Source organism: Branchiostoma lanceolatum, chromosome 15 (assembly GCF_035083965.1).
Source record: "Branchiostoma lanceolatum isolate klBraLanc5 chromosome 15, klBraLanc5.hap2, whole genome shotgun sequence".
NCBI lineage: Eukaryota > Metazoa > Chordata > Leptocardii > Amphioxiformes > Branchiostomatidae > Branchiostoma > Branchiostoma lanceolatum.
In genome coordinates, this window is record NC_089736.1 from 1,031,736 (window position 1) to 1,056,498 (window position 24,763).

General features: G+C 42.1%; 1 protein-coding gene across 1 annotated transcript in view; it reads right to left on the reverse strand.

The window, feature by feature from the left end:
- Positions 1-24,763, reverse strand: part of LOC136420990 (titin-like) — a 93,142-nt gene that overhangs the window by 43,788 nt on the left and 24,591 nt on the right. The window contains exons 22-34 of the mRNA XM_066408133.1: positions 23,879-24,053; positions 16,499-16,611; positions 12,723-12,920; positions 12,017-12,174; positions 11,365-11,494; positions 10,782-10,882; positions 9,552-9,695; positions 8,632-8,676; positions 7,497-7,619; positions 6,892-6,993; positions 5,942-6,322; positions 4,793-4,891; positions 3,452-4,204 (exon numbers count right to left, since the gene is read on the reverse strand). Coding sequence (XP_066264230.1) covers positions 3,452-4,204; positions 4,793-4,891; positions 5,942-6,322; positions 6,892-6,993; positions 7,497-7,619; positions 8,632-8,676; positions 9,552-9,695; positions 10,782-10,882; positions 11,365-11,494; positions 12,017-12,174; positions 12,723-12,920; positions 16,499-16,611; positions 23,879-24,053 — 2,522 coding nt within the window. The remainder of the gene's footprint in view (positions 1-3,451; positions 4,205-4,792; positions 4,892-5,941; positions 6,323-6,891; positions 6,994-7,496; positions 7,620-8,631; positions 8,677-9,551; positions 9,696-10,781; positions 10,883-11,364; positions 11,495-12,016; positions 12,175-12,722; positions 12,921-16,498; positions 16,612-23,878; positions 24,054-24,763) is intronic.

Sequence of the window (24,763 nt, forward strand, 5' to 3'; positions counted from 1 at the left end):
GCAACATATACTTTTTAGTTTTGGTAGTGATAATCTACAAATCAAGTAAAATAAACTGAAACTTAAAACAGAAGTGGTGTTAAGCCAACACATACAAGACAATATGAAAAACATGGGAGGCTTTGGACTGACATGCAACAGAACACTAACAACTAAAACCATTTTTTTCTAAATCAAGTTATTTCTCATCAGCTATTTGAAGTTGCAAACACAAATTTAAGACCTTGACACATGCATAAGTGTCATGCATACACTTAAGTAGATAGTGGGAGAATACATGTAGTTATACTGTTAGTGTTTTGTTAAAAACAATTTGACGCTGTTGCTCTCATAGTAGCGATAATGTTTCTGTATCATTGGTTTTCAGATGTTCAGACATTTGATGATCCAACAATGAATCACTGAGCAAGGAGTAGCATCAAGGAAGGAAAGGTAGAAATATACCAGCCAGGGTACATACATGCAAGTTAGTAAACATTCAGTGTGTCCAGGGCATATATACATGCAAGTTAGCAGTGTGTCCAGAGCATTTCTGTCTGGGATATTTTCTACTTCAGACTTTTGGGTGAATGCAATAACTTATAATTAGATTGGCAATTTTCTGTATCAATGGCAATTGCAATGTATCAAAGCTAAATGCATGTCCGAATAGATATTAGCAAGACAGAAGTGTAATACAAAGACAGACATCTGTACATGTACTGCAGCTCATGGCAAAACATCTAAGACTAGTAAGAGCTCTAAAGCTAAATCAATGCACAACAACACTATTCTATCACATAACACAATATGAAAATGAAGACTTTTGAAGCAAGCATACAATATGAAATTTTGCACAATGTGGCATTTGTACAAGTGCTGTGTAGATGTGTATGGCATCCATAGACTATAAATGCTCTCATAGAATAGATGAACAAAGGTGGTCACCAGAGTAAGACTTTGATCAAGTCTGAAAGGGACGGACAGTTTGAATCACAGAGCAGAGGATGCAAGTGAAAGTGAAAGTGAATATCTGAGATGCTAAAAGTGAGAGTGGTGGAGACAGAGTAAGAAGGAGTGCAGTGTAGGAAAGTGTGAAGGAAAAGAATCATATAAAGAATCAGATGAAAGTGCAAGTGAATATCTGAGATGCTAAAAGTGAAAGTGGTGGAGACAGAGTAAGGAGGAGTGCAGTGTAGGAAAGTGTGAAGGAAAAGAACCATTGAACAATCAGATGAAAGTGAAAGTGAATGTCTGAGATGCTCAAAGAGAAAGTAGGAGGAGTACAGTGAAGACATGATGTTTGAAGGAAAAGACAAAGATTCAGAATGGTGAGCGTAAAAAGAAGACTGCATAGATTGATGATATAGGACGATAAGTTGAATGCTGGGTGTAGAAAAGGCTTCATGATTGACAAAACATGGTACATTTGTAGTTCAGCAGTCGTGACTGGCTTAATGACTGAACAAGGCAAACATGTGATAGCTTGGTGCACCTTTCAGCTTGTCTGACAAGCTTTTTGTGAATGACAACTATTTGTCAAGGAGCAGCAGTGAGACATGAAGCTGGATCTGGGGAATGGCAGACAAGCTTGACAAGTGAACGGGTGTGAAACAGTGCTCCATCTACTGTGACATCCTGAGCATGTTGGTTGATGACTCTCTGGTGAACAACATGAAGCAGCACTGATGAAACACAAAGCTCAGGGGAATGGTGCTCAGACTGGTACGAATGGAGCTCCCTTCTGCAGTGGAATGGATGCGAGACAGTGCGGCCACATCCACCCCTACCTTGGGGAAGTACGGTGACTTTCTTGTCTACCAAAGCAGCAATGAGACACAAAGTTAGGGACTTGGACAACTGAAGCTCCCTTCTACAGTGGAATGGACGCGAGACAGGTGCGGCCACATCCACTCCTACCTTGGGGACTTTCTTGTCTACCGACTGAGGCAACAGTGAGACTAAGGTTAGGGATAGACACATGAGCTGGTAACAACTAACTTGCTCCTTTTGCAGTGGAATGGATGAGGACCTGGACGGTGTGGCCACATCCACTGAGGACATTCTTGTCTACCAAAGCAGCAATGAGACACAAAGTTAGGGACTGGCAAGTTAACTTGGACAACTGAAGCTCCCTTCTACAGTGGAATGAATGTGGACCAACTCCAACAAAATGTGAAAAACATTCTGCAGCATCAAAAGGAGCTGTGAAACACAAAGCTCAGGGAAATGGTGCTCAGACTGGTGCAAATGGAACTCCCTTCTGCAGTGGAATGGATGCAAGACAGGTGTGGCAACATCCACCCCTACCTTGGGGACTTTCTTGTCTACTGACTGAGGCAACAGTGAGACTAAGGTTAGGGATTGCGGCATGAGCTGGTAACAACCAGTGCTCCTTTTGCAGTGGAATGGATGAGGACCTGGACGGTGTGGCCACATCCACTGATGACATTCTTGTCTACCAAAGCAGCAATGAGACACAAAGTTAGGGACTGGCTAGTGAACTTCGACAACTGAAGCTCCATTCTACAGTGGAATGAATGTGGACCAACTCCAACAAAATGTGAACATCATCTGCAGCATCAAAAGGAGCTGTGAAACACATAGCTCAGGGGAATGGTGCTCAGACTGGTACGAATGGTGATCCCTTCTACAGTGGAATGGATGTGAGACAGTGCGGCCACATCCACCCCTACCTTGGGGAAGTACGGTGACTTTCTTGTCTACTGACTGAGGCAACAGTGAGACTAAGGTTAGGGATTGACGCATGACCTGGTAACAACTAGTGCTCCTTTTGCAGTGGAATGGATGAGGACCTGGACGGTGTGGCCACATCCTCTGATTACATTCTTGTCTACCAAAGCAGCAATGAGACACAAAGTTAGGGACTGGCAAGTGAACTTCGACAACTGAAGCTCCCTTCTACAGTGGAATGAATGTGGACCAACTCCAACAAAATGTGAACAACATCTGCAGCATCAAAAGGTGCTGTGAAATACATAGCTCAGGGGAATGGTGCTCAGACTGGTACGAATGGTGATTCCTTCTGCAGTGGAATGGACGTGAGACAGTGTGGCCACATCCACCCCTACCTTGGGGAAGTACGGTGACTTTCTTGTCTACTGACTGAGGCAACGGTGACACTAAGGTTAGGGATTGACGCATGAGCTCCTTTTGCAGTGGAATGGATGAGAACCTGGACAGTGTGGCCACATCCACTGATGACATTTTTGTCTACCAAAGCAGCAATGAGACACAAAGTTAGGGACTGGCAAGTGAACTTCGACAACTGAAGCTCCCTTCTACAGTGGAATGAATGTGGACCAACTCCAACAAAATGTGAACAACATCTGCAGCATCAAAAGGAGCTGTGAAACACATAGCTCAGGGGAATGGTGCTCAGACTGGTACGAATGTAACTCCCTTCTGCAGTGGAATGGATGTGAGACAGTGTGGCCACATCCACTCCTACCTTGGGGAAGTACGGGATGTGCGCATCGAAGTCGGCGTGGATTCCCTCGTGAAGCTGTATCAGGGCGCGGCGCCTCTGCCCCGGGCTCCCCTGAACCTCCTCTGGGTGCGCCCGATACACCCCCTCCTTCGCATGGCTGCTGTGTAAGACCGCCGCCGGGTGAATGGCCGCCGGCACCGACTGCATGTCCTCGACCGTTGTCCGGTGTCCGCTGGTTTGCATCACGTGAGGGTGCTGCTGCAAGACGCGCTGAGGCATCCCCTGGTTGCGCTGGACGGTGGTCGTGTGCTGCATCATAACGTGTTGCTGCATCCCAGGACTCTGCTGGACGGTGGTCTGCTGCATAACGTGTTGTTGCATCCCGGGATTGTGCTGGTGCATAACGTGTTGTTGTTGCATCCCGGGAAGCTGCTGGACAGTGCGGGCGGGAGCCATTTGTTGAAGACCCTCGACCTGCTGCATGGTGAAGATGGGTTGCTGCAGCTGCTGCATGGATTGCACCTGGTGTTGCTGCAGGTTTTGTTGCTGCAGGTTTTGCTGCTGCAGGTTTTGCATCTGCAGTTGCTGTTGCTGCAGCTGTAGCATCTGCTGTTGCTGCATTTGCTGCATCTGTTGTTGCTGCAATGTTGGTTGTTGTTGTTGCAGTTGCTGCATTGATTGCACCTGCTGCTGCATTGCGCGCATCTGGTGCACTTGTTGCATGGGGTCCTTCCCGTGCATTTGTTGTTGGTAAATCTGCTGTTGGCCTGCTTGCTATCAACGTCCAAGGCAAACCAGGTAAGTACATAACTAGCAGGGGAAAACTGGCTCGAGTTTGTGGTGATATGAAAAAATAATTTTTGTCTTTTTGAATGGATCAATGTTGCAAGCCTTGAAGTATTTCCTTCAAAATCATCAATTGTAAAATCCTGACACCCAGCTACTTGAGTGGGTATTTTCCTCTACCTCAACTGATATTCAAAAGACTGAAGGCAGCATTTTTAAGATGTGTAATGTAGATTTAAGACAATTGTCTTTGTGTAAAGAGTCTTAAATCTACATTACACATCGCCTTATCTTCTGTAAGACGGGTTGTGAGATTGTCTTTGCATATAGTCTTAAAGGAGTTGCCTTACCTCCTGGAATATTTGTTGTGAGATTGTGGGGTATGGATCTTGTGTAAAAAGTCTCAAAGAAATCAATGTAGCTTCTCAAAGACTGAGTGTGAGATTGCATGGTGTTGATTTAAGATACAAATCTTTGTGTAAAGAGTCTGTAACAAGTTGCCTTGTCTTCTGTAAGACTGGTTGTGAAATTGTGTGCTGTGGACCTAAGATACAAGTCTTAAAGTAGTTGCCTTACCTTCTGGAAGATGGGTTGTGAGAGCCCAGTCTCCATGGCCTCTGGCTCAGCAGGTGGGGCCGGCGGAGGTGCTTGTGCTTCTTCTACTTCCATCTGCACCTGAAGGAGGAGGGGAAGACGTCTTAGAATCATGCCTCAGGTAAGAAGTTCTTAAAGATCTGTCCTACAAAACTTTGGTTTGTTTCCCTGGTAATTGTAGCATAACTCATGGCAATGAACGATGTTGATATGAGATGAAATAACAAACAACTCTGAGCTGCTATCACACCACAAAGCAGTACAAGGCATCTCAGAAGACACAAAGACTTCTTCAAGATTCTGTGTCAGACTTCTTCCTTTGTTCTGATGCAGGACTTTTTCTTTTACAGTACTTCTGCAACTCTTGGACCCAGCATCCAAAATCTGTTGACATGCAGACCTACAGAATGTTTCTTAAGATCGCTTCAGCCAGTGTCCTCCAGGCTCTCATGCAATTCTGTCCGGTTTTGTTCGTCCATCATTTTCACAGCTGGTGCTGATGCCATTTTGGCATCTACTCTCTTGTTCTCTCCTTTAGCAACAAACCATATCATGCTCTTAAGACTTTTGAAGATTTTTGTGCATTTTTGTTGTGTAAAAGTTGGCTTCTGCTGAACTTGCAGCCCAATAAACCTCCACAACTTCCATGTGCTTCTGCTGCTGCCCTCTCTCTTTCTCCCTCTACAAACTATACCATGCTTCTCAGGCAGAGAGAGAAGAGACGCAATCCCTTTGTGTCGGGTTTTCGTGCATTTTTTTCTCTAGACATCCGGTTTCAACCCAACGAACCTCCACAACTTCCATAGCAGCTGCAGCTGCTGTTGCCGCCTCTCTGCTTCTTCCCTCTCTCTTTCTCCTTTTGTAAGACCCTCTGGAAACTATGCCATGCTTCTCAAGCATTTGGAGATTGATAGACCAAAGATGCAATCCCTTTCTGCTAGATTTTCATGCATTTTTGTTGTTTTGGACTTAAGACATCCCATTTCAACCCAACGAACCTCCACGACTTCCATAGCGGCTCTCTACTTCTTCCTTTGTACTTTCTTATTTTTGTAAGACTCCCTACAATCTATATTATAGACCATTCTGTTCAGGCTTTCGTGCATTTTTGTTGCTTGCAACCGAACGAACCTCCACAACTTCCATAGCGGCAGCTGCTGCTGCCCTCTCTTCTTCTTCCCTCCTCCTCTTCTCCTCCTGCATGCGACGGAGCTCCCACTGGATGGGAGACTTCTCGATTGCGGAGATGACGGTTCCCTTTGCCCGCATCATCGATTGTCCCTCCACCTGTAGCATCACCTGCTCACCGCCCTCCTCCCGCATCTGGCGGATCTCCTCAACCTCCTGGGGAGTGAAGGTGCGCACCTTCTTGGCAGTGGGGGGCGGCTTCTTCTTGCCGTTCCACTCGATGGGCGTGGTCTCGATGGCAGTCGAGACCTTCTCGGAGGCCAGGTCCCGGGTCATGACCTGCTCCGTACGCTGCTGAGACATCCTCACGGAGGTCTGAGAGGTCTGGGGGAAGGTTGCCATGGTGATGATGATGATGATGACAACGTGAAGAATCGTTGCAAAGATATGACATGCTTGAGATGAGTTTGCCACAGATGCAGTTTTGATCTAGGAAATGTCTTCTCAAAAGTGCATTCCTGATAAGTTTCCGTAGTCCACAAGGCAGCATGCTCAGACTGAAAATGACTTTTTCCTAGCTGTTTTGCATTACTCCTCCTCACATATAACTTGGCACAAAAAGAAATCTTGACTTCCAGGGATCCTTTGCTGAGGTTCTTATTTTTGTATCTAGACCCATTTCTACAGTATGTTTGATGGAAGACATTAGCATGCCTCTGCAAACAACCAAATTTTGTTCATGTTGACAAGCACGATGATATAGATGCAATGCCTTATATAGGCACAACCCATGAACTATGACCCCTCTTATGACACTCTTGTCACCTTTTTTACAGTATGTTTGATGGAAAACATGAAACAATAAACATGCCTGATGTAAGGAGACACAGACAATCATGACATGCACAATGATTGGGGTCACACACGACCCATGAACTATGACCCCAACCGACCTCTTGTGACATTCTAGTCTGAGTCACGGCGCCGACTTCGCGTGTCTCGCGGGTCATAGTCACGCCGCTGCTCACTTGTTGCCGCGACGACGATTGCACTTGCTACACGGGTGGATAGAGGGATGGTGGAATGAATGGAGAGACGAATGGATGGAGAAATACCAACATGATACCATCTATGCTTCTACATGTAAACCCATCATAGCCCACTTTGTATCATCTAATTATGTCTATGGCTTAAAACATTAAATTTATCCATCCTTGAAACTTACCTGCAAAGTTATTTTTTACATTCAGTCATTTCTATGGTTGGAAAGCCCTGTTTTATCACTTAATATGTGTTAGTCTAAGAGTAACTCAGTACTGATGAAAAGAAGAACTGGTTTGCTGCAAACAAGTACAACGATTTTTTTTTGGCCAAGCCATAAAAAGTTAGCTTGAGTGTCATCCTGTTCCAGTTCCAGGCTCTGCCTGTTTTGTAAAGGCTCTTCCTGTTTCGTAAAGGTAGAGCCTGGAACTGAAACAGGATGACACTCAGGCTATCAAAAAGTCGTCAACTTGCAATGAGAGCTTAAATGTTAAAAAAGCATGTTGCTGAGCCTTACCATTTCTTGCTGCTGTGAAACTGTGCGTTCTTCAGCTGCCATACTTGACATTATCATACTAGAAGCTTGCTCCACACTAGACATACTAGATGCCTGCATACTAGCTGTACTAGAAGCCTGCATCTGCAAAGCAAAGCAAGCTGCCATCAAAAACTGCAAAGCATTAAGCTGCATAAAAGCTGTTAGAGCATAGTTAAAGCCACTTGCAGATCTGCTGAATCACACGATGAGAATGGAGAATTAAGCTGCATATAAAGATTGCATTATATAATTATAAAAAACTTGCAGAGGAACAATGAGGTTTGCTGAAGCATAAAAGCAAGTGTAGGCTGTGTTACATTAAGAAGACGACAGGGTTTGTAAGCTTCTATCAAAAGCTTGAACTTTAGAATTGCGATAAAAGTACAACTTAATGAAAAGACTTCTTAAACCTGTAGCTACACTATAAAGATTGCCTGACTCTACAAAAACCAGATTTTGTTTTCTTGTGTAAAATTAAAGGAGCAACTCAAGCTTCTGTTAAAAATGCTAAAACTTACAATGTAATTGCTAAAGTTACAACGTTATTAAAGAAAGACTTATACTTAGCTAGAGTCTTAAGGCCATAGCTACACTACGTAGTTACATAGATAGCCTGACCCTATACAGATTTTGTAACCTTAAAGGCAGGCTAAACTTAATTTCGTAAAGCATACTGCAGTATGTTAGATATACCACTAAGACCAGTTCTGACTTCTTTTACATGAGTCCATCATAGATTAGCGTTTTTACAATATTTGAAATTTGAGGTGTGGTGATGTAATACTGGCGATGTTGAAAGACCTTTGACCTTTGTGACGTCAGATTCCGATTCGGCCGCACCTGCACCATAGGAATTGCTCCAGACGCCATTCCTCCGACTCGGAATCTGACGTCACAAAGGTCAAAGGTCTTTGGACATCGCCAGTATTACATCACCACGCCGCAAATTTCAAATGTTGTAAAAACGCTAATCTATGATGGACTCATGTAAAAGAAGTCAGAACTGGTCTTAGTGGTATACTTAACATACTGCAGTATGCTTTACGAAATTAAGTTTAGCCTGCCTTTAAGTAAAGCTATAGTAAGCAGGGAGGGAAGCGTGTTAGCGACGTACCGTTTGTTGCTCTGTCATTGTGACCTGTTGCTCTGACGTTTGAATCTGCGAAGCAAAAAAGCAGCGAGCAGAAAAGTTAGCGGGCAGCCTGTAGAAGCCATCTTACCTTTCTAGTGTTGATATCAGCTCTAGGGGCCATCTCAAAACTCAAATGTGTGCAAGGGAGAATATTGGTTTGTTTGGTGGTTAGCTTCAGCATTTTTGTGGCACAATCAACAATGTTCACCAGCTGAGCATTATTCACAAAGCTTGAAGGGTTCCTTTTAAAGTCGCAACTTTGTGATATACGTTATTGAAGTTTGTTTGTCAAGGAAGGTGCATGCAAGAAGAAAGCAATGCAAAGCAACTCTCAAAATTGGGAAAAGGGAAAAGTACAGCCATAAGCGGAAAACTACCGGTAATAGCTTTTTGGCATTCTGTTCTCATTTTTAAAGAAATAATGTAAGCATAAGCAGCTAGTCAAATCACTGCTACTTGCAGTGGCCTCAGGGCCAAACCATACAAGCTACTGTCTTCAGCAAATTGGGAAAGAGGGTTAACAACTTGCAATTGTAAGAAGGAGAGGTAACTGCATAGGACAAGTTTAATTTCTTGGTCAAAACTTTTAGTTCAATGTTCTAAAATGAAATCTTTTGTCTATCACCAGCGCTAGACTTTTATAATAGCCTTAATCTAGTAGGGTACATGTAGCCCTGGCTGTAGCCTGGACACCATTCTAGGTTACACCCACTCCCATGCCTGTTGGTGACAGCATCCCAGTGTGTTAATGAGGGTAACCTACCGAGTAGCCTGTCTGAGTGTATGTTCTGCTACAGGAAAACCAGCGTATACATATTAAGTAGATAACTTTCCCCCCACCCATCCCTATTTCCAACTTCAAACCACTGGCGAACTGCAAACAAACAAACAGACAGACGTACCGCACGTCTTCGCTCTTCCTCGGCCACGGCAACTTGCTGTGTGGAGACGGTTTGTTCTCCGTACTGTACGGCACCGCCGGCCCGTCTGGCTGCGGCAGCGCTGACAACAGCTTCCCGTACCTCGGTTGGTCCAGGTTCATACCCCTGTAAGGGATGACAGGATTCAGTAAACAAACAAACAAACAAACATGGGAAAGGCACTTAACACGACTTTCCTCACTTCACTCAGGTGTAAATGAGTACCTAGCTCATCTAGGGTTAGGAACGTCCCTCGGATAGGACGTTAAATGGAGGTCCTGTGTTTGGGGAGAGCCACACCCCGCGCACGTTAAAGAACCCACCACACCTTTCGAAAAAGAGTAGGGGCATGCCCCGGTGTGCGATGGTCCAAACCTTACAATCCGGTCTGGGATGACATCTTGAAAAGGTGATAGTTTACCTGTTATGTCAATCCTTCCACAAATGTGGTAAATCGAAATAACTTGATAAATAAATAAACAGACAAACAAAATCACGTCCTTGATTACAGTTTTAGCAAACATACATTACTGTAGCGTAAATCTTGAGAAGTGTTTGTGATTTCATTTGAAAATTGATTCAGTAAGATGTTTCAGTAGACAAACATCTTTGATAAATGGCTTTTTGTGTACTGGTAAGCATTACAAGCTTCAATCTGTAACATCACCATATGTCAAGGCTTGATCGTATCTGAAGCTTGCCAAAAGTTAGAGAGGTACAAAAACTTTTGATTTGTGAAGATTCTGGAAATTTGAATTTTTTCCTGTCTTATCCATTGTTTGGAAGCACATGTTGCTAATTTCAGTTGTTGAATCTGTCGTTTTAAGCTTATGAATAAAATCTGTGATATCACCATGTGTCAAGGTTGGACAGACAGTATACCAGAGTATCTGAAGCCTTAGCACAAGTTAGAAATAGGAGTACGAAAACTTTTGATTTGTGAAGATTCTGGAAATTTGGCATCTTAAAGTTGAATACCCTAACAAAAATCTACACTGATATTACAAATTGTGACAGACACAAAGATACAAAAGAAATCTTTTACGAGAGTATTGAAAGAGAGATAAAAAAAAAGTGTGAAGATTCTGGAAATTTGGCATCTTAAAGTTGAATGCCCTAACAGAAATATACAATGATATAATTACAACTTGTGACAGAAGCAAAGATACTAAAAGCAATATTTCAAGAAAAAGTTCGAGATGCTCTACTTACAGATCCGAGATCCATCTGTTGTGCTTGTGTCTGTGCTTGTGTGATTTGGACTTGTTGTTCTGTTGTGGTAGCCTCCATGGCTACTGTTTCTTCTCCAGCTCCTGGTAGGCAACAACACAGAATATTGTAAGTTTAAGCCACAAGTAATCATAAACTAACAACATCACAAGCAGCCATTTTTCTCAAACTAGTAGCTACATGTAGCTGATAATCGACTTTATTCAGATGCATGATCAACAAGACATGGACTGTCTGACTGCTTGGTCAGGTACCATTGTCAATATTCACCGACGGAGGCCACATAACAGTCGGCTCAACGTTTCAAGAAACTCTACCGTGGCATGAACCAAATAACAACTTTATTCTAATTCATATTCATTTCCAGAGGGAAAAGCTTTCAAATTGTTTATCTTGGCCCTCTCCTCTTACATACATTATAAAAAGTAAGATTACAAAACACAACAGGAAAGTAACAATAAAGATGTGAAAAGAAACAAAGAACTAAATAACGTTGAAACATTTTATCTTATTTCATTGGAAGAATTCGCTGTAGAAACCAGGAGAGTTTAGCGGCACCCCCTACCTGAAATAACGAGGTGAGCAGCAGAAGTTGCTCGGCCCACGCTGTTGGACGCCATGACACTGAACTTCCCAGAGTCCTCTGGGAAGGCCTCGCGGATCACAAGGGCTGCCAGATCCCCCTCACGTACGATCTGCGGAAAGTGCAAAATAAAGAGATATGCATCAATGGCTATCACAATGGCTGGATACTAAAGCCTGGATTACACATACTGGGTGATAATATAGAGATAAAAAATTTAAACACTGAGTGTCGTTTTCTCAAAACTGAAGACTTTGCCTGAAGAGGGAACGTTCGACTGATTGACAAAGAACTAGCGAATGGAAGATTAGCCATGACAATCATTATGAACAATGTCTTGCACTTAGTCCGGGCAACCGGGCCAACATGATGATGATGATGATGTACAAAAGACCAAACTTGACAAAACCAACATTGGAATCAATTGGGATTTTCAGTTAACAACAAGGTAGATGGAGTTCACCCCAGATTTTGGCATTCAACCCACCATTCACTGAGTCTACATTTTGTGTAGGATATGAACTTTAAACTATCCTGTCCTTTTTTTCAGGTGCGGTTTCTCAGGATACTACTGTATGACTACTGCTATATCAAAAGAGCCCTCTAGCAGTTTCTCTAGCAGAGTATTACACACCTGGAAGTCATGTGAACTCTGTATCTCGGCTCCTTCGCGGAACCACTTGATGTCAGGCGTGGGCACGCCGGAGATGCGAACCTCAAGTCGCACCTCGGCGCCCTCGCTGGCCTGTTGGCTCTGTAGGCGCTGGGTAAAGTCTGGTGGCTCCGTCACGGCTGGAAGGACGATAAACAAGCGTTACCATGGCAACTATGGAAACCAGGAGGCCAAGTACACTGCAGAAGTTTGACTTTTACCGATAGTTTAGTCAGAGACACTGAGATTGCATATGAACACTTAGTACAAATGATGTTGGACAGGGCAACATGGAGTAATGTACATGTATGTACTTATTTAGTCCCGGCCGATGGCCGATAGATGATGATGATGATGACTATGGCAACTATCACCTAACACTTAACCTGTGTAAATTCTGGCTACAGAGGGGGGAAAAAAGGACAATAAATAAACATTTCTATGGTAACTGTCATCTATTTACCAAAGATTATCCTTTCTTTTTTCTAAGCGACAAAGTAATACACAGTCATCTGTTCCAAAATGGCTTGTCTGAAAACATTATGGAGAATATATAGGTAAATAGAGATAGTCGGCTCATCTTTAAACAACAATGCTTGATCCCCCCTGACTTTAACATGGACCATTCCACCCTATCATTAATGCACAGCAAGACTGTCCCAATTCCCTGAAACAGGGGTGTTCTTACCCTTGACCACCAGTTCGGCGGTGGACGCGGCCGTGCCAGCCTGGTTCTTGGCCTTGCAGGTGTATTTGCCAGCATCCTCGTCGAAGACTTCTGGGATCACGAGTCTCGCTTGCCCCTCGATGTACGCGATCTCGAAGTCGGGATTCTGGCTACAGTCCTGCCCATCTTTGTACCAAGTTACCTCCGGCTGGGGGTCACCTAGGAAACAGCCAATGGAAAACAGTGTTACAAGTTGCAATGGGAAAGCAGGTAACCAATCAAATGCACTGTCATAACTAGGTGCAATCCTGCAGCTGGGGTTCACTACAAAACTGTCTTTTTGTAGTGATAAGAAAATGTTCTTTCAATTTCAATAAACCATTCATTTATTCATTCATTCATTCAAAATGATGTCCTTGAAATTGTTTAAACTAAGAAGTGCTAGGCCAGTCATTTGCCCAACAAAGTCAAGTCAAACTTTATTGCACAACAATTATAACAGGCACAGCCGCACAATGTAAGGCAAAATGTTGTATAGCTATTGGACTGCATCTGCATTTACATCAAATGAGTACAATCTACAGGTAGATTCTAAGCTATACAAAATTGACAAAAGACACAATTAGGTTCTGTATTTATACTATACAGCTATTAGAAATACACCTTTCACTAAGCTTCAATTTCGTATGCAAATGTTTTATGGATATCTATGGCTGTCTGTAGATTCAGGTCCAAACCTGGGGCATATTTTCCCCAAATTTGGCTGAGCCTGAAGAGCACTGGTATCTCACTGCCCATTCAGTCTATTTTCAGAATTCCCTGGGGAATGCACCATATAATACTGCAGGTCAACTTGTTGTATCAATGTATGCATTTATTTTGTTCCTTGCTTGTTCTAACCAAGGACAAGGACATAGTTCTGTTGCACAAAGGCATCCGAGAGAAAAATTATCTGAATGTAAAAATTGACACAAAGGTCTGTCTAGAAATTTATCAACAATTGCTCTCTCAAAGCAGAATGGTAGCAATTGTTTCTAAAATCTTTTTCTAAAATGTGAAAAGACCAACTAGCCTCTTCCTTTTGAAGCTGAAAAAACAACAAAACTGATTGTCATCTGGCGAACAGACACATCTTTATTCAATTCTTGTCCAATTTGTGATGGCAACATGACTGTCAAATCTCTAAACAAAGATTCTATATCAGTTTTCACAGCTAGAATAGGATTAAATAGGATGTTTATCCCTCCTATACAGGATAGGTGTAGTTTTACACAGTCTAAGCCAATTATCACCTAGTTAAGACCAATTAATGCCCACTTGACACCCCAGTGTGACCACAAGCACTGTAGAGCCACAAGCCGGTGATTTTCCGCCTGATTAGGCAATTTCACACCTCAGTAAATGTGTCAACAGCAGCTGCTAAGGGACTTCCTTGCTTGGGCTTAGGCCATCTAGTTTTTGTTGGAGACTCCTAGCTTTTAGGAAGCTTTTCTCAGGCCAAAAAGGAGGGGAAAAAAAGACAGAGATCGTCCTAAGCATAAGAATTTGATGCTGAGACATTTTAGTCTTTGGAGACCCCTAGCTTTTAACAAAATTTCCAATCTGTTCTGTGGGTCTCATAGCTAGCTTTTCTTAGCCAAAAAGGAAGGGAAAAAAGACTGATTGTCCTTAGCATTCAAATTCCATGGCAGTTGAGCTAACTGCTGAAACATCTTAGGTCTTTGGGGAAGACCTGGCTTTTACCAAAATTTCCAGTTTCTGGGTCTCATAGGAAGCTTTTCGTAGGCTAAAAAGGAAGGGAAAAAGCAGAAAAAGATAGTCCACAAGGAACAAAATCTAATGCTGCAACATTTTAGGTTAGGCCTCAGGAAGATTTATGCACCGTGACAATGCAGTGTTCTCGCCAGGCCTTTTCAGCATAGGGGCCCCCTATGCTGTGATTTGGACCCCCTATGCTGTGATCTGGACCCCTATGCTGTGTTTCAACCAGCATAGGGGTGTTTCTTTCTGGGACAAAGCTTGTGACCCTTCATAAATCTTATAAAAAGTTCATATTTGGCTTAAGAATGAGGTTGTGACAGAGGAAAAACTCTACTTCACAAAATTTATCCCTCAAAATGCATGAAATAGTGTCTCATTGGGTTATGAATTCAAAAATTTTCCAGGGGAACAAGCTGTACACCCTACTCTGTGGTAATTTCTTCGTAGCTTGCGCCGCGTAAAGTTGGCCTTCTGTACCTGACCCCTATGCTGTGAAAAAATTCTGGCGAGAACACTGCAATGTATTGTTGAATCAGCTGTTTCTACAGTGAGGGAGGGGGGGTCTAAAGTATGGACAGGTTCATCCACAGTTGACAGTTAACGTCACAGATTATACATGGGCCTGTTACACTCCTACAATGACGTCAGAAACAGCTGGCAGGAATTTGACTCTTTCTTGGCACACAAATACAGATTGTTTTAATTACAGCAAGATCATGACATTATAGTTTATACACAATCCTGACATGCTGTTTTCAATGACGCCAGAAAAATCTGACAGTATAGGAAACAATAGAACTGAATATTGTTTGGCACAAAGCTACAGATTGTTTCACTCACAGTAGCATTGTAACAACATGCATGTAGACTATACATGAGCTTGTTATATTACTTTGAATGACGTCAGTAACTTCTGATGGAGTAGAAAAACACAGAAACTCAATCCTGTGTGCATTTGGCACAATGCTACAGATTGTGTCACTCACAGTGGGATTGTGACAACGTGCATGTAGACTATACATGAGCTTGTTATATTACTTTGAATGACGTCAGTAACTTCTGACGGAGTAGAAAAACACAGAAACTCGATTCTTGCATGCCTTCGGCACACAACTACTGAATGGTTCATAGGATTGTGATAATATACACTTAGACTGTTATACTGCTTTGAATGACGTCAGTAATTTCTGACAGAGCAGAAAAACACAGAAACTTGACTCCTGGGCAGAACACAGCTATGCTGACAATGCCTCCAGACAGAATACCACGGCCAAGACTCACCCAACATACTTGAGATAAAGGGAAGAAACTACGGCTACTTAAAGAATCACAGCAGCTTGTATGTCTCAGAAGATAAGAAGCTGCCAAGATGCTGACACGTTTGTCAAATAAAGTGGAGGTTGAACAGCTGTACCCTTCATCTGACCTTCAGAAAGACAAGCCCTTACGAAAATCAAGACTGGGAATTTCAACTTTTTTCAACAAGTCATACCCGAAATAAAGCTTTAACTCAGAAGTCAGTTCTTTGTGGACTTTTTCTTCAATATTTTGACAATAACGTGTTTTTTTTTCAAAAATTAAAGAAAAAAAATTATTAGGTTAACTATTTTGAAGAGTTGGGTTTTGCCAAAGCCATAGATACTATCTTTCCATAATAAGACAAATCAAGTCTTATCTAAAGAACCAATCCTGATTCAGGGACAAGGAAAATCAGTGAATCTTCAGAATTTAATCTCAAGCATTTTTCTGGAAGATTCTTTGTCAACTTACTTGCTTTTTACTGACAGTGTGTATATTGACTAAACTTGCACAACATGTATACATGTATTATGCAAGCAGCAGCATAAATAGAGAGTTAACAGCTGTTTAACTCGGCACCTGTCTTGTAACATGATACCCAGCTGTAACGTGATATTACAGCTGCCACTGTCAACATACCCATGTATGCATCCTACCATGCCTTACCAGCTCAGGTACCTCAAAAACATTTTCTTAAAGGAACATCTGATGTCTTTAGGGAAAACCAAACGTCTTACCTGTAACAAGTCCTTCAAACTCTGCTCGCTTGCCCTCAACAACAGCGATGCTTCGGATTGGTTGGACGAACTTTGGCGGTTCCATGTTTCTTATGATTGTCGGTTCTGGTACTCTGGCGAAGGAAGACAAGAAGGTTTGAATGATTTCTTAAAGAAACAAACATCTCAAACATGTGGGTATAGCTACATAAGTACAAGTGCATTTCTCCCAAATAATGTTAACCTGACACTTCCAGACTTTAGATATTATATAACCGTAGTCTACAAGTATTTCATTGTAGAAGCCTTGGTTGACACACAGACAGAGCCAAATAAAATCTCTGGGTACTGTTAGCATAAACACAGAAACATCTAATACTGTACATGCTTTTCACAAGAGCAAAACAAATTTTTCACAAGCATTGTTCCTTCACATACTTGAAAATCATATCACATTTGCTAAAGAAGTACATTGTAATACACTGCTAGGGCTAAAAATGGACTTAAGCTGACACAAACTGCACAGTATCCATGGCAACCCTCAGCCCACATGGCTGCCGAACGATGAAGAACACTCGAGATGTAAACATGATGTTTCAGAGTCTCAGTTCAGGCTTTTCCAGAAACTCAGAGAAGAAGTCTTGAACAAAACCTGCATCACGGTTTTATCCAGAACTATGTTCCCCCACGGTTCTATCACAAGAAATGTGTCGACCAGAAAACAAGAGAACCTTGCCCTGGAATTTCCTGAACTGTTGCTACAGATTTGCAATGGGATTGTTTCAATGTTGGCTCTGTTCCCAGACTTACGCAAAACACACTGTCAAATACATAGTTTGTTCAGGCTTTGGGTTTATATTATCAAAGATAAACTTTGTGAATTCTACAAATTTAAAGCACAAAGACTATGGCAAGGTAAACTAAAGGTGTTCTAAAGAGACAACATAAGCAAGAGGAAACTGGACTGAAGAATTGGCGCTATTTAGAATGTAGACTTTTTGCAAACTCTATTGCAATGTTGCAATTAAAGTAAAATCTTTCAGTAGCTTCAAATATTATTGTTGTGTCAATAAAGATTGAATGTTTTGTTGCTGTGAATTCTGGAATTTACAAACTTGACCCTACAGCCATCTTTGGGTACAATTTGTCGGAGCAATGGAGGATTGGTATCAAGTTTCAGACAGAGAAAGGACAGGATCATTGAGAATGTACAGATCAAGATGAGACTGTCAGACAGACTGGGATTGGGAAGAGGTAAATCCCTTTTCTGAAGGCTACAGTCTGATTCTATCACTTAGTTTATTCTATCAATAGTCTATTAGTTAGTTCAGATTTAAAAAGAAAATGCTAGATTGAAATATCAACCTTGGCACACAAAGGGAGTGAATATACATGAAGAAAGATGCAAGTTTTCCTCTGAGCCTTCTGTTTTAATCTGGACCCATTGATGAAGTTTCACTTTAAACTGTCCAAGAACCAAGGAAATGAATTGATGTGGCCTTGTTGTTTCCAGAATACTTTTGCAAAATATTGTCATCACAGACATTAACATCATGTGCCTCTAATCTCTGCCTGGGCTAGGGTCTTATTGAAGTGGTAAAATACAACAAAATGTAGCTTTAAAGAAAGGACAATTAACAGATGATGCTAGCAAAGTTTGCAAAGCTAAATTCAAAAATCATTTCAGCTATCAGCAGTCATCCCCTTGAAACGTCCCAACATTGGGTGCAGTTCAGCAGAGATATGGCAGAGGGGTATCAAGTTTCAGATGACGGAGACAGAATTTTGGGCGGCTCTCCATAAATAGAGAGGAGCAGAATGGCCCACATGCCTGACATTGTCGCCTGCACAAGGAGAGGGGAGGGGGGCATGTATCCCACATTTCACACTGCACTCATGAATCTAACAAGCAAGGCATAATCTGCAAATGACAAGCTAACAGAGAGCTAGGATCTAAAAACTGGAAGAGGAAGACTTGAAGAGGAAATCGGTTTTGTTTTCTCCATCTATATGATGTTGTGGCCAAGTTATGATGTATCATGTTACAACCAACTGACATGGAAGAATTATTTCCTGCCTGACAACTGCATGTTTCGCACAGCTATGTCATCTTTCTAGTTCCTCCCCTACAAACCATCTACAGAACAAGCTGCAGTTTGTTGTACAGGGCCATCTATGAAAAGTTGAGAGGCAAGCATAGGAAGAGGAGTTTGATATTTCTATAGGAGGAAAAATGCCAGCTATTTTTGTCCCCGCTATCATCATATCTGACTTAGACAGAAAGGCATCTATTCGGAACAAGGCTTAGGTTTAAGCAAATTAAAGACTTAAGAGAAGAGAAGAGAGAAGAGGAGAAAGATTTACCTTCTTCAGAACACGTTACTAATCGTTGTCGATATCCAAGCGTTGCTTGCAGCACACAAAACACACAGCACTTCTTTTCCACTCAGCACACAAAGGAAAACCTAACCTAACAAGTTCTTAAGTCTTAAGATAGAAGGTTTCCGGAGAGAGATTCCTTGCTTCGTCGTTTGGCTTCGATCGTCCTCGATTACTCTTGATTCGAGGCGGGAGTTCCCACGCGGAGGTACGCTGGGGTTACTCCATTTTCCCGGGTTTCCGATCACAGGTTAGGTCTTCCTTTTTCCGCGGCCCGGCACGCGGACTTGTAGAGAACCTCCTGACCAAGGCAGCTGTTCGCAGGCTTATATACCCCCCGGCGGGTTGTAACGGGCCGGCTGGTTGGTCGGTGGGAGGCGTGGGGGATGTAAGGAGGGCTGTGATTGGTTGGTAAATGTGGCAGGTGCAGGGGGATATAATTAGACTATTTTGCAGGGGTGGTGATCTGTCAATTACACAACGAGAAAAATTGAAATCAACATCTTGTCACCAAAATATAGAAGACTTCTAAGCTGACAAATTTCAAACCTACAAAGCCTTCGATGAAGCTAAGTAGACTTTATGGTTAGGTAGAATCTTGCTTGCCACTTTTGTTCAATGCTATAGAAGGGCTTTGAGTATATGGAATAGGGGTGCTCATTTGATATGGGTGAATCATATCATGTTATTCTCTTTCATAGAACAAGACCATGAACAGAAAAATAAAGTTTTTCTTGACATTAGCAGCTCTTTTAATGGTATATTTCTCTGTAAGACTGATACTAACAGTTAAAAGTTACAGCAGTTATTAACTTCTGATGTATTTCTACATGATAACTGCACCCTCCCACTGCAGTGAAACCTGACACCCTGTGAGCCCCAGGCCTCTGCATTGCTACATGGTGTTATTCCACTTGGCAACAATGTCACAACTCAGGGGGACACACAACTGCCACATGCACCTGTCAATCAAACTCCCATCCACCAATCAGGAGAGAGATGGCACTTTGGCTACAAGCCACAATATGTAACTATGAACTCTCTCCATATATGAGTCGTAAAATATGATTCAATTTCACAACATTGCTGAAAATGTAACCCAAGTATTCCTGAATTTCAATTAAAGCCATCAGAAAGTAAGTATGGAAGTGAGGAAAAGTTAACAGCAAAACTTTACCATCATTTCTAATGATACAGAAAAAGACAAACAAAACAAGCAAAATCTGAATCATTTCTTCCCCTATGAAACTGTTTTCTTCACCCTTTTCTTTAGATAACTTCTGTTTCTTCTGTTACTTTTATTGTTTAAATTATAATATTTTTTATATATATTATTATGAGTGGAAAAATAATGTATTGCCCTCAGACGAACTTGGCCTAGAATTTGACCAGGAGCCTCGACCAAACCAAGGTCCACGGGGCAATAAATCAATCAGCTGAAAAACAGCCAAGCTGACAACGTCATGACATCAATATTGGGACACCAACTGGCTATAAAATAAGCGTATGCGAAAGGTGAAAATGACCTAGTACATGTACAGGGTTCATAGCAAAACTACAGACTGTTTTCAAATAGATATGGAATATTTAGAGGAAAACTTGACCATTATATCTGAGATGGTACACATGAAATTAAGACAAACAAGTAGGACCTGGCTTTTTTTACTGTCATTGTTCTTCACCCTTTCCTTTGATAACTTCTATTACTTTAAATTTTGTGTTTTCATATCCGGTTATCGAAGTTCTTTGCACACAAAAAACCTTTTTCGCTGTTGCAATACCTTCCGACACAACAACTGATACAATCCATGGCATGTTAACCATAGCTGAACTTGAACCTAACTTTGCCTTTGAGTCTACCGCCAATCAAGGTCTGTTGGACCATAAATCAATCAGAAAACAGGCCAAGGTGCCGTCATTCTGACATGGATCTTGGGACACTGCCAGTTCAAGGACTGCAGTCATAAAATCTTCCTCAAAATGACCTCTACTTACACCTCATATCTTAACTGTCACGGTGATAGAAATTCAGTCACAAACATGTGAGTGAAACTACAGTGGGCCATAGCTTAACATATACAGATACTTCTCAAGTAAAAGTTGAGCCATTCATGCACATGGAGTGCAATGCATTGTGATTGTGCTTAAAATGCAGAAAAGGTTGTCTATTACGAGGTCTGTATATATCTTTAAACAATCCATATGATAAAACAAAGTTATTGTTTTTTGTACTTAAAGATAAAAAGCAACTCGAAGGAATTTCAAAGGACAATAGAGGAGATACAGTGGCAAGATACTAGACAAGTTCATTCTGTTTCAAATAAATGTGTTCCAGCCCAGCCAGGTTATAAGGAGAGAGTGGTGTCGGTGTCAGGTTGGGTAACATGTGGGTTACACAACGTCATCTGTTTGTTTAGGTTTCACAACCAAACAGCTGATTTACCATATATAACGCAGATCCAGGACACAAGTGCTAAACTCTATATATGCCTCTTTAAAACAAAGGTCTTTGTATGCATTCCAAGTGTTTTATTCAATATCATTTATATATACCAATTCTGAGCTTTGTAACAGAACTGAGTCAGCTTACAGATGTGATTTTTGTGGCAGAGACTGCCATTCTCGTATAGGGCTGTTTAGCCATAGCTGATGCTGTAGGGCTGTTGTGAATTAGGATTTTACCATGGTCAATACTGACCGACGGAGGCCATATATATATATATGACTGGTTCTGTTATCCACTGCAGCAAGGTGTTGCTACTAACAGATGCAGTCCCCAAAGTAAAGTGTTTGTAATCCAGTGACTTACCAACCTGATGAAACCATTCACAGATCTATTATGTCTTCTACATGATATACAAATGTACCTTCATGCTTGGTGATAATAAGAAATGGTAGCTGACATAGGCCCTTTAATATGGATTCAAGTACATGTAACGTTACATGTACATGTAATTAGGAAAATTGAAATGATTATAAACTTATACTGGAGAGTGTTTTAAGTTAGAGTGTCATCCTGTTTCAGTTCCAGGCTCTGCCTTCACCAAACATGTTTTACGTCCTCTTGATAGCATGAATCCCACTATGCCTGTCCAGTAGATTGTATTTACATGCAACTTGTCAGACTTTCGAACCATTTTGATAAGTTTATCTATGTGTAAAAAAACAGAAACAGAGAAATGGAAACAAATGCTTTGCAAAGAAGAAGAAAAACGTTAGAGTCGTCTTCCAAATGTTCCTTAGGTAATCATTTCCGGAACATTCCAAACCAAACCAAAAGCGGCACTTCAGCCATAAATAGCAAGTTGCGTAAGGTGTAAAGGATGATGGGAACCATTGTCCCCCAGGAAAATCACCAGATTCAAAATGTCCCTCCATTGTCTAAAACTGTTGCAATCCTCAATACTGGGTTTTAAACAAAGAATGAAAAAATAAAATTGTGTATTTGTTGCATGTTCAGAATGACACAGCTAAATGCGGATAATGCGTTTGCTAGGGGAATACTTTACCAGTCATCATGGCTGCTCTATTGTAAGCTATATTGGGTGGTTGTGTAAGGAGGGGTAGTTGTGTAAAGGGGTGTGGAGATGGGGGGGGGGGTGCTGACACGGGAATATCTGTAGCCTTGCACAATAGCTATGACATCAGCCCAGCACTATGGCTGACTCAGAACTTCCAGCAAACAAGCCTGAAGGACAATTATAGTAAAGATAGAACACGGGAATAAAATGCGCAACCCTCAGCAACAAAAGCAAGCTTGCTAACCACTGGACCATGTACAGAAGGTTTGACTTCAAAGTTTCAAAGGATCCTTAAACTGTGGAAGGACTCAAGTTGGTTCTGAAGATCCTAATGATGAAGTTAAATGCCTTTTGGGTACCAGTGCACATGTCAGCATTGAAGCTTTATTGCTTTTGTAAGATGGGGGGAGGGGTTGTATAAGGGCGTGACAATGACAGAAATAAAAGGAATGACATCAGCCAGTCACTATGGCTGACAAGACTACAAGCAACAGTTGCAACTCTTTTCAACAGCTTTACGTGTCAGCAATGGTGATGCAGTGCTTGTATAATGTTGGAAGAGGGTTGTATAAGGGGGGGGGGGCTGAGAATGACAGAAATGACTGAAGCCTTCAACAATAGGAATGACATCAGCCCGGCACTATGGCTGAATCAAATGGAACTAAAAGTAGATGATGCTGCATTGTGATGATGCATGATGTCACTGGTACATTTATAGCTCTGCTGTTTTGCCATGTTTCGGGCATGTGTCTAGGGTGAAAGGTACACTTTCACACACAGTTCTTCAGGGACGACCGAGGAGACGTCGCCATCGGGCATGGATCACAGATTTGAAGGAATGGACCGGCCTGGCCATACAGTCAACCAGATGGCCAGACTGGCAGAAGATCAGCCCCTACTGCTGACTAAGCTATGGGGAAGAGTGAGTGTTTTGCCAGTGTTTCCCTGCCATTGCCATCAGTCAGGGCCAAGCTGTAGTTGCTGGAGACTGATAGAGAACTTCTAGATAAAGCTGGTTTAGGAGTTGGGGGAACACTGCAGAGGAAAACTGTAAAAACACTGGTGTTGTGTGCAAAATGAGTGCATATGCTGTACCGACCATCAGGCATAAAGGGAGGTGCAAAACCAGGCACTGGAGAAGGTTGGCCCATTGTGGCACTGGAAGAGGCATAGGATAGCCTAAGGTCTAAGGTAAGGATCATCAGCTGATGTTACCCCTGGCTTGTGCTAACTATCAAAATATGAAAAGAGGCCCTGATGGCCAAATAGAGCAATTTCGTGTGTAAATAAAGGCACAAACATACAAACTAAACCAGAATGACTGTTCAGACTTTGGAAAGGACCCAGCTTTAGTACAATGTACCACAAAAAGTGTACTGCATGGAGAATGGTGACTGAACTAGAAACTGCGCTCCAAGACAGCAAACTTCTGTTGAGGCAAGCCATCATTGCATCTAAGGGATTTGTGAATCTCTCTCCTTCTTTCTCTTACAACCCTTACCTTTCGACTTCCATGGGTGGCTCCTCTACTGGTTGTACAGGTTGCATGGCTGGTTGCACAACTGGTTGTACAGTTGGTTGCACAGTTGGTTGGACAGTTGGTTGTGCAGGTTGCACGGTGGGTTGCTGCACAACAGGTGCTTCTGCCCTCTCCCTTTCCTCATCACTGGAAGGTGCTGCAAATATTAACGATTATGTTGTAAGTGATCTCTCCCTTCTTTTGATTTTCTCATGCATCTATGTTCGAGCTCTTTTCAAAAAGTAGGATGAGCAGTGCAGTGAACCATTATCACAGGTCTGGATTGCAAAAGAACATTCAGACTTCATAAGAACACAGACATTACATCTTTCCTGTGTGCTTTGCTAGGTTGTAATTGGTATCAAAGCAGGTCAAACCTGAAGCATAATGCTAGCTACATGGCTGTAAAATATTAAAACCTACATGTACTTATTTTTCAGAGAATGGACCGACATGACACTAAGTTACACATTAAGGAGAACAGAAAACCAAGACAAGCGGTGGAAACTGGTTGTCAGATCTCCTGCAGTGCCCCAACAGTCAAATACAGTAAGGAATAGATGATATGCACGAGCATGTAAATTTTCATCCAATGCACAACTTTCAACTTGAGGTCATCTTCGGGTGAGCAAGCGACAAAAACCCCAATTTGTCCTCGTCAGTTTGTTCAGCAAATATTATGGTAGTCCGGCTCTTGTCCTTGAGGTCAAGGTCAGAGAATCAGACATAGCTGGACGACCTTGAGATGGTCTCTATGGTAACACCGCTGAAGGTCGTGATAGGGCGGCAGTGCAGCCAAGCTGGATCCATCACCATGGTAACAGTTACCATGGGTACAGAAGGTGCCAGAGCTGGGAACTCATTGCA